Genomic DNA, 11484 nt, shown 5'->3' on the forward strand with positions numbered 1-11484 from the left:
AGCAACAATATCATCACTGCTTCAACCATAGCAACAATATCATCACTGCTTCAACCATAGCAACAATATCATCACTGCTTCAACCATATTAACAATATCATCACTGCTTCAACCATATTAACAATACCATCAATGCTTCAACCATAGCAACAATAGCATCACTGCTTCAACCATAGCAACAATATCATCACTGCTTCAACCATATTAACAATATCATCACTGCTTCAACCATATTAACAATATCATCACTGCTTCAACCATATTCACAATACCATCACTGCTTCAACCATAGCAACAATATCATCACTGCTTCAACCATATTAACAATACCATCACTGCTTCAACCATATTAACAATACCATCACTGCTTCAACCATATTAACAATATCATCACTGCTTCAACCATATTAACAATATCATCACTGCTTCAACCATATTAACAATACCATCACTGCTTCAACCATAGCAACAATACCATCCCTGCTTCAACCATATTAACAATATCATCACTGCTTCAACCATATTAACAATACCATCCCTGCTTCAACCATAGCAACAATACCATCCCTGCTTCAACCATATTAACAATATCATCACTGCTTCAACCATAGCAACAATATCATCACTGCTTCAACCATATTAACAATATCATCACTGCTTCAACCATATTAACAATACCATCACTGCTTCAACCATAGCAACAATACCATCACTGCTTCAACCATAGCAACAATATCATCACTGCTTCAACCATATTAACAATACCATCACTGCTTCAACCATATTAACAATACCATCACTGCTTCAACCATATTAACAATACCATCACTGCTTCAACCATATTAACAATACCATCACTGCTTCAACCATATTAACAATACCATCACTGCTTCAACCATAGCAACAATACCATCACTGCTTCAACCATATTAACAATACCATCACTGCTTCAACCATATTAACAATACCATCACTGCTTCAACCATATTAACAATACCATCACTGCTTCAACCATATTAACAATACCATCACTGCTTCAACCATATTAACAATACCATCACTGCTTCAACCATATTAACAATACCATCACTGCTTCAACCATATTAACAATACCATCACTGCTTCAACCATATTAACAATACCATCACTGCTTCAACCATATTAACAATACCATCACTGCTTCAACCATATTAACAATACCATCACTCCTTCAACCATATTAACAATATCATCACTGCTTCAACCATATTAACAATATCATCACTGCTTCAACCATATTAACAATATCATCACTGCTTCAACCATATTAACAATACCATCACTGCTTCAACCATATTAACAATACCATCACTGCTTCAACCATAGCAACAATATCATCACTGCTTCAACCATATTAACAATACCATCACTGCTTCAACCATAGCAACAATATCATCACTGCTTCAATCATATTAACAATATCATCACTGCTTCAACCATATTAACAATACCATCACTGCTTCAACCATATTAACAATATCATCACTGCTTCAGCCATATTAACAATACCATCACTGCTTCAACCATAGCAACAATACCATCACTGCTTCAACCATAGCAACAATACCATCACTGCTTCAACCATAGCAACAATATCATCCCTGCTTCAACCATATTAACAATACCATCACTGCTTCAACCATATTAACAAACTCATCCCTGCTTCAACCATATTAACAATATCATCACTGCTTCAACCATATTAACAATACCATCACTGCTTCAACCATGTTAACAATATCATCCCTGCTTCAACCATATTAACAATACCATCACTGCTTCAACCATATTAACAATACCATCCCTGCTTCAACCATAGCAACAATACCATCCCTGCTTCAACCATATTAACAATATCATCACTGCTTCAACCATAGCAACAATATCATCACTGCTTCAACCATATTAACAATATCATCACTGCTTCAACCATATTAACAATACCATCACTGCTTCAACCATAGCAACAATACCATCACTGCTTCAACCATAGCAACAATATCATCACTGCTTCAACCATATTAACAATACCATCACTGCTTCAACCATAGCAACAATACCATCACTGCTTCAACCATAGCAACAATATATCAGACTCACATCATCCTAGTATCATAAATCCCATCACACCCATCTCAGCAAACACACAATCTCTGAAACTCTACCCCACTTATTCTGTAGACTACACTACATCTATGATCAAATAGACACTGCCTACTGCCTGCTGCCTAGTGCCTACAGCTTAGTGCTTAGTGCCTAGTGCCCACTGCCTAGGGCCTACAGCCTAGTGCCTACTGCCTACTGCCTAGTGTCTACTGCCTTGTGCCTAGTACCTGCTGCCTACAGCCTAGTGCCTACTGCCTACTGCCTAGTGTCTACTGCCTTGTGCCTAGTACCTGCTGCCTACAGCCTAGTGCCTAATGCCTACTGCCTGCCATGATGTGAATGAAGCAACATGACAATGACCATATCATCCTGATCAACCACGTCCTTCCACATTTCCACCCTTTAAGACAATGTGATGTGACGCCAAACTCATGCTGGAGCAGCTGGCAGCAACTCTCCTCTCTCCGGGCTAACACAGACAGAGAGAGAGCCAGGACGGAGCCAGAGCCAGGGGGAGCAGAGAAACACACAGTCTCCACCGCTGCCTAGGAAAGCAGACCAGGACCAGCCTCTCCTTGTCCTAGTTCCATTCTCCTACTCCTCTATCCCTATCAGGGTGCTGGGACTTATCCAACGGAGGAATAAGTTAGCAAAAGAACGGTGGAATGTGATTAGTCATCCCATTGTCCAGTTACGCATTCCCCAAATACTTCCCCTACACACACACACACACACACACACACACACACACACACACACACACACACACACACACACACACACACACACACACACACACACACACACACGGTGTGTAACTCACCCCGGTAGCGGAGGCTGTCATGGTGGTGGTGCTGGTGGTTGTTCTCCAGGGGCGAGGGGGGGCTGCTGGCCCCCAGCTCTGCCAGTCTACGGCTGGTGGCAGACAGCTCTGAGCGCAGGTTGGTTACCTCCTGACTGGCAGACTGGATGGCCCCATCGATCCTCTGAGCCAGCTGCTTGTTGTCTTCCATCATTTTAAGGATTTTCCCCTGAGGACCAAACCCACACAGAGCAGCATGGTGTCAAGTGGAGCATTAGGGGATGAAGAGACTGATACCCTCTCTCTCCCTCTCTCTTCTTCTTCTTCTCCTCCGCCTCTTCTTCTCTCACAGTTTACTTCACACATAAAAATGCCAGCAGCCAGTTCCTCTTATCTCCCCTCCGTTCAGCCAGAACAGAGATGGTGTTTCTACTTGTTACTGCATACAGTCAGTATCCTCCTGTCCCTGATTTGTGTGTTTTGCCAAATACAGAAAGTGAGTGAGAGAAAGAGATGAAACACAGCAGACGGAGAAGGAAAGTGAGTGTTCCCACCGAGGAGAATGTGCTGTGAGCAGCTGCTCTATGAGAGGACCCAGCGCATACAGAGATGACATGCAGCCTTTTAAATGGCACGTACCATGTGCTGCAGCACCAGGGGAGAGGGGGGTGGGGGGGTGATAGAGGCTGTTAGACTGAGCCAAGCTCCACTTCTTAAACTCTTTAACAACAGAATACATCATCATGTATCCCACATCCTACAGACAGACTGACTTAGTAATCCACTCTCCTATGTGAAGCTTGTTTTCCCTTTTTTCTTGGCTTAGATGTAGTGATGGTCCCTGTAACAAACACTTGTGTTGCTCCTTGTAACAAACATTTCTCTCACTCTCTCTCTCTCTCTCTGAATTACATTCAAAGGGCTATATTGGCATAGGAACCATGTCTACATTGCCAAAGAAAGGGGAATAGATAATAAACAAAGGTGAAATAAATAATCAGAAATTAACAGTAAACATTACACTCACAAAAGTAGCAAAATTATAAAGACATTTCAAATGTCATATTATGGCTACGTACACTGTTGTAACGATGTGCAAATAGTTAAAGTATAAAAGAGAAAATAAATAGATAGATAAATATAGTTTTTTTGCAATGGTGTTTTTTCTTCACTGGTTGCCCTTTTCTTGTGGCAACAGGTCACAAAACAAATCTTGCTGCTGTGATGGTGGTATTTCACCTAATAGATACGGCAGTTTATCAGAGTTGAATTTGTTTGTGTGATCTGAGGGAAATATGTGTCTCTAATATGGTCATACATTTGCTTTCTCTCTCTCTCTCAGACACACACACACACACACACACACACACACACACACACACACACACACACACACACACACACACACACACACACACAGTCTTTCTATCAATCCCACCCCCTCTCTTTCTATTCATTATATATTCATCCTTTGTCCCTGAAAAGCTCGCCCCCACATCGGAAGAAATGAAAGGGGGCTGGCTCAAGCCTGGCCAAGAGGAAACATGTCAACCCCGAAAACAAACTTAGCATAGGACAAACAGACAGTGAGAGGCACAGCCCATAAATAAGGAGAGGCTGGTAGAATTACAATTGAGCCTCAGTAAGAGAACATTGTGGGCTTATGTCTATGATCAAAAACTGCTCCAAAGGATTACAAGTTTGACATTTATCTCTAAGCCCAACAAACAAACACTACCAGATCAATTCCTGTTTGGAGGGATAGGCAGTTTTATGAAACACAGAGATTTGGATGCCTTTAGATAGCGAGATAAATCGTTAACACTTCTCAGTATAGCTACAGTTCAGCACACCTCTGACACCCTGATCAAATCATACATCTGGATTGAATCTATTAGCAGTGTTAAACAGGTATTTTTCCCAGTTGCAAAACACATTCTCTGTCTGAAAACAAAGTCAGGGAGATAAACGTTACAGCATGCCACTCTGCCACTGTCTAGGTTCGGTGATAACAGTTAGTGTGCTCATTGGTATTCACACAATGCAGAGGCGGACAAAGGCATGGCCAGGGCGAGACCAGGGAGTCTGTATCACAGACAGCTCTGATTGGTATAATGATAACATCTGAGTTCAAATGTACTGTACGTTATTTGAGTAGAGCTTCTTATTTGTTGATTCTGGTACTTTTAAGTGGGAAACTCTGAGCACATGTTTCTACAACGAGTTTCCTAGTTCCGACTAGTACGTGAACGCACATAAGATCCCCGTTTCACTGTGAAGTTACTGCAGCTCCACCACATCCTAGTTTGAAATGAAGCTTGTAAATGAATGTGGTGCAGCTGCTTCTATATATCATTACTCTGTGCCTCAGGTACTGTAGTAACCTACCAGTTAGTCTGGCCTCAGGGCGTGACAAGTACTATATGAAATCACTGTGCTGTGGTAGTCTACCCTAAACCCTCTACACAGTGAGTGAGTGAGTGAGTGAGTGAGTGAGTGTGTGAGAGAGAGAGAGAGAGAGAGAGAGAGAGAGAGAGAGAGAGAGAGAGAGAGAGAGAGAAGAGAGAGAGAGAGAGAGAGAGAGAGAGAGAGAGAGAGAGAGAGAGAGAGAGAGAGAGAGAGAGAGAGAGAGTGAGAAGGGATAAAATAATGATGTATGTGGGTAATGAACTGTTCAATGACAGAGCAGCTCTGATGCGGTTTGGGGAAGTGCATTCTAATTAATTACTGTATTCTATGTTCAGAGTTTTTCAAACGGGGGTCTGCGCCCCCTACAGGTCCGCGGAGGTACTGCAGCAGGTCTGTGATTTTTCAATTTTTCTGGGGGGGATATTTTTTAGGACAGACGTGAGAGACAGAGGTGGAGAGGTGAGTATAAAAGATGGTGGCAGAAAGTCAGAGAGGACCAGTGTAGTCTATTACCACAGGCTAGCTGAAAGGTAGACTGCAGAATGATGGACGTTTCCAAACCACCAGCAGGACATTGCCACGAACACTTAGGAAAAGTTTTTGCTATAGTTCCGTCACTAGCACATTAGTTGATTTTTGTCATGCCCTGACATACAGTATATGACATACTGTCAGTGGAGGTCAGTGCCATTTAAGATGAGGGAGGATAAAAAGAAATTCATGAGCATGGCCTTATTTCTATTACAGCATATTGGATGACTCTCATTCATATTTCATTCACCCAGTTCAATGTTACAGCGATAGGTTTAGGCTACTACATGATAATTTTCCCTATCATTAGTCCAACATTTGCAAACGAGAGTTTCTATTGGACAAATTCAGATATGTTTATCTCAATTTTGTTCTGTTTGCTTCAGTTTAAGAAACGTTTTTCAACAGAATCGACGGAATGAGTACACCCCTGATCACGCGTAAATACAGTTCACTTTCATAGCAGCCACGTGGTATTCCTTCTCACATCTATGCGCTCTCCTCCTCTCACCTTTTGCCTTCGCTTGTGGACTTCAATGAACAACACATCAGCTGTATGTGACCAGGAGAAAAAACCTTTCCAAGCCAAACTGCTACACACAGCCTACATCGTTGTCACCATATTAGCTAAAGTAACTTCATAGTCAGCATAGCTAATAGAACTAATGCATTAGTAAACCCGTTACAATCCTGCAGTAATGTTACAGTGTACAGTCAGTAAGCAGTTATACCCGCGGGCCCGGTGGCAATAAATTAGTCAAACAAAAGCTTACCTTGATTTGTGTTGTGTTGGAAAGTCATAGCCAGCTAGCTAACATAGCATCCCTCTGTTTGAGCAGGGTGTTTCAGTAGGCTAAACTAGCTAGCTGCATTTGCTAGCTAATTAAGTGAAACTGAAAGTGAAAAAAAAGACTAAATCTCTCTCTCTCTATTTCTCTCTTGCTTCTCCTTCATTTTGGAATAAATTAATTTGTTCAAAACTGGTCAACTACTGTCTTTCTCTCTCTTTGAGTCATCTACTCACCCCATTGTATGCAGTGCAGTGCTAGTTAGCTAGCTAGCTATAGCTTATGCTTTCAGTACTAGATTTATTTTCTGATCCTTTGATTGGGTGGACAACATGTTAGTTCATGCTGCAAGAGCTCTGATAGGTTGGAAGATGTCCTCCTGAAGTTGTCATAATTACTATGTAAGTCTATGGAAGGGGGTGAGAACCATGAGCATCTTGGTTTTGTATTGAAGTCAATGTACCCAGAGGAGGAGGGACGCTAGCTGTCCTCAGGCTACACCGTGGTGCTACCCTACTGAGTGCTGTTAAGGCTACTGTAGAACTTCTTTGCAAAATAGTGTGTTTTAGTCAATTATTTGGTGACGTGATTATATTTAGTATAGTTTTATCTAAAAATGTTTTTGTTTTTTTATGTTTTACTATCCTCCCCTTCCTCTGAGGAGCCTCCACTGCATACAGTATATAATGTAGGTACAGTAAAGTTCTTACGGCATGGTTATATCTAACTCATACGGTACACAGATTAACATCACAATTCAACATAACAAGATTACAATCTCTGTTGTAACTCGGTTCACAGACAGCCACTGAATCAGCGTGGCCGTCAGCATCAGAGCAGTGACAACACGGAGAACAGTGTCTGTATATAATCACTGAACTGTCTCATCAGCCCAGGTTTGGTCAGTTGGGTCTGACACTCTCTGTTCTGAAACCTGCTGTGGAAGGATTCCAGAGGTCAAGGGTCAGCTTGTGTCCCAGATAGACATCAATAACAGAGAAGATACATTGAGGATGTATAATCATGGTATGTCACAAAGCCCTCCTCTAACTCTAATGTAAAAGAATGTCAGACAGGCATTATGGTACTATGTCTAGGACAGACTCCTCTCTAACCAGGGATAGTTCTCCCCCTCTCCTCTCTGTCTAGGACAGACTCCCCTCTAACCAGGAATAGTTCTCCCCCTCTCCTCTCTGTCTAGGACAGACTCCCCTCTAACCAGGAATAGTTCTCCCCCTTTCCTCTATGTCTAGGACAGACTCCCCTCTAACCAGGAATAGTTCTCCCCCTCTCATCTCTGTCTAGGACAGACTCCCCTCTAACCAGGAATAGTTCTCCCCCTCTCCTCTCTGTCTAGGACAGACTCCCCTCTAACCAGGAATAGTTCTCCCCCTCTCCTCTCTGTCTAGGACAGACTCCCCTCTAACCAGGAATAGTTCTCCCCCTCTCCTCTCTGTCTCGGACAGACTCCCCTCTAACCAGGAATAGTTCTCCCCCTCTCCTCTCTGTCTAGGACAGACTCCCCTCTAACCAGGAATAGTTATTCCTTCTCTCCTCTCTGTCTAGGACAGACTCCCCTCTAACCAGGAATAGTTCTCCTCCTCTCCTCTATGTCTAGGACAGACTCCCCTCTAACCAGAAATAGTTCTCCCCCTCTCCTCTCTGTCTAGGACAGACTCCCCTCTAACCAGGGATAGTTATTCCTTCTCTCCTCTCTGTCTAGGACAGACTCCACTATAACCCTCTAACCAGGGATAGTTATTCCTTCTCTCCTCTCTGTCTAGGACAGACTCCCCTCTAACCAGGAATAGTTATTCCTTCTCTCCTCTCTGTCTAGGACAGACTCCCCTATAACCCTCTAACCAGGGATAGTTATTCCTTCTCTCCTCTCTGTCTAGGACAGACTCCCCTCTAACCAGGAATAGTTATTCCTTCTCTCCTCTCTGTCGAGGACAGACTCCCCTATAACCCTCTAACCAGGGATAGTTATTCCTTCTCTCCTCTCTCTCTAGGACAGACTCCCCTATAAACCTCTAACCAGGAATAGTTCTACCCCTCTCCTCTCTGTCTAGGACAGACTCCCCTCTAACCAGGAATAGTTCTCCCCCTCTCCTCTCTGTCTAGGACAGACTCCCCTCTAACCAGGAATAGTTCTCCCCCTCTCCTCTCTCTCTAGGATAGACTCCCCTCTAACCAGGGATAGTTATTCCTTCTCTCCTCTCTGTCTAGGACAGACTCCCCTATAACCAGGGATAGTTATTCCGTCTCTCATCTCTCTCTAGGACAGACTCCGCTATAACCATCTAACCAGGGATAGTTCTCCCCCTCTCCTCTCTGTCTAGGACAGACTCCCCTATAGACCTCTAACCAGGGATAGTTATTCCTTCTCTCCTCTCTGTCTAGGACAGACTCCCCTATAACCAGGAATAGTTCTCCCCCTTTCCTCTATGTCTAGGACAGACTCCCCTCTAACCAGGAATAGTTCTCCCCCTCTCATCTCTGTCTAGGACAGACTCCCCTCTAACCAGGAATAGTTCTCCCCCTCTCCTCTCTGTCTAGGACAGACTCCCCTCTAACCAGGAATAGTTCTCCCCCTCTCCTCTCTGTCTAGGACAGACTCCCCTCTAACCAGGAATAGTTCTCCCCCTCTCCTCTCTGTCTCGGACAGACTCCCCTCTAACCAGGAATAGTTCTCCCCCTCTCCTCTCTGTCTAGGACAGACTCCCCTCTAACCAGGAATAGTTATTCCTTCTCTCCTCTCTGTCTAGGACAGACTCCCCTCTAACCAGGAATAGTTCTCCCCCTCTCCTCTCTGTCTAGGACAGACTCCCCTCTAACCAGAAATAGTTCTCCCCCTCTCCTCTCTGTCTAGGACAGACTCCCCTCTAACCAGGGATAGTTATTCCTTCTCTCCTCTCTGTCTAGGACAGACTCCACTATAACCCTCTAACCAGGGATAGTTATTCCTTCTCTCCTCTCTGTCTAGGACAGACTCCCCTCTAACCAGGAATAGTTATTCCTTCTCTCCTCTCTGTCTAGGACAGACTCCCCTATAACCCTCTAACCAGGGATAGTTATTCCTTCTCTCCTCTCTGTCTAGGACAGACTCCCCTCTAACCAGGAATAGTTATTCCTTCTCTCCTCTCTGTCGAGGACAGACTCCCCTATAACCCTCTAACCAGGGATAGTTATTCCTTCTCTCCTCTCTCTCTAGGACAGACTCCCCTATAAACCTCTAACCAGGAATAGTTCTACCCCTCTCCTCTCTGTCTAGGACAGACTCCCCTCTAACCAGGAATAGTTTCTCCCCCTCTCCTCTCTGTCTAGGACAGACTCCCCTCTAACCAGGAATAGTTCTCCCCCTCTCCTCTCTCTCTAGGATAGACTCCCCTCTAACCAGGGATAGTTATTCCTTCTCTCCTCTCTGTCTAGGACAGACTCCCCTATAACCAGGGATAGTTATTCCGTCTCTCATCTCTCTCTAGGACAGACTCCGCTATAACCATCTAACCAGGGATAGTTCTCCCCCTCTCCTCTCTGTCTAGGACAGACTCCCCTCTAACCAGGAATAGTTCTCCCCCTCTCCTCTCTCTCTAGGACAGACTCCCCTCTAACCAGGGATAGTTATTCCTTCTCTCCTCTCTGTCTAGGACAGACTCCCCTATAACCAGGGATAGTTATTCCTTCTCTCCTCTCTGTCTAGGACAGACTCCCCTATAGACCTCTAACCAGGGATAGTTATTCCTTCTCTCCTCTCTGTCTAGGACAGATTCCCCTATAACCCTCTAACCAGGGATAGTTATTCCTTCTCTCCTCTCTCTAGGACAGACTCCCCTATAACCCTCTAACCAGGGATAGTTATTCCTTCTCTCCTCTCTCTCTAGGACAGACTCCCCTCTAACCCTCTAACCAGGGATAGTTATTCCTTCTCTCCTCTCTGTCTAGGACAGACTCCCATATAACCCTCTAACCAGGGATAGTTATTCCTTCTCTCCTCTCTGTCTAGGACAGACTCCCCTATAACCAGGAATAGTTATTCCTTCTCTCCTCTCTGTCTAGGACAGACTCCCCTATAACCCTCTAACCAGGGATAGTTATTCCTTCTCTCCTCTCTCTAGGACAGACTCCCCTATAACCCTCTAACCAGGAATAGTTCTACCCCTCTCCTCTCTCTAGGACAGACTCCCCTATAACGCTCTAACCAGGGATAGTTATCCTTCTCTTCTCTTCTCTCCCTGCTCTCTCTCATCTCTCTCTCCACTCTCTCTCCTCTCTCTCTCCCGCTCACCCTCTTCTCTCTCTCCCCTCTTTCTCTCTCCTCTCTCACTCACTCTCTCCTCTCTCTCTCCCGCTCACCCTCCTCTCTCTCCCCTCTATCTTTCTCCTCTCACTCTTTCTCTCTCTCTCTCTCCTCTCTCTCTCCTCTCCTCTCCTCTCTCTAAATCTCTCTCCTCATCTCTCTCTTTCTCTCTCTCACTTGCTCTCTCCTCTCTCTCCTCCTCTCTCTCTAAATCTCTCTCTCCACTCTCACTCTCTCTTTCTCTTACTCTCTCCTCTCTCCTCTCTCTCTCTCAAACTCTCTCTCCATCTCTCTCCTCTCTCACTCTCTCCAACTCTCTCTCCATCTCTCTCCTCTCTCACTCTCTCCTCTCTCTCTCCATCTCTCTCTCCTCTCTATCTCCTCCCTCACTCTCTCCTCTCTCCTCTCTCTCTCTCCTCTCTCCTCTCTCTCTCCTCTCTCTCTCTCTCTCCTCTCTCCCCTCCTCTCTTCCCTCTCCTCTCTCTCACTCTCTCACTCTCTCCTCTCTC

The 11484-nt window shown here is 44.5% G+C and overlaps 1 protein-coding gene across 2 annotated transcripts in view; it reads right to left on the reverse strand.

Annotated features, from left to right (window-relative positions):
- LOC115207504 (kazrin-like) overlaps positions 1 to 11484 on the reverse strand; it is a 291628-nt gene that overhangs the window by 144094 nt on the left and 136050 nt on the right. For both annotated transcript variants that reach the window (XM_029774614.1, XM_029774615.1), the window contains exon 3: positions 2969 to 3176. In XM_029774614.1, coding sequence (XP_029630474.1) covers positions 2969 to 3176 — 208 coding nt within the window. The remainder of the gene's footprint in view (positions 1 to 2968; positions 3177 to 11484) is intronic.

The sequence above is a fragment of the Salmo trutta genome, chromosome 14 (genome assembly GCF_901001165.1).
Source record: "Salmo trutta chromosome 14, fSalTru1.1, whole genome shotgun sequence".
Classification (NCBI taxonomy): Eukaryota; Metazoa; Chordata; class Actinopteri; order Salmoniformes; family Salmonidae; genus Salmo; species Salmo trutta.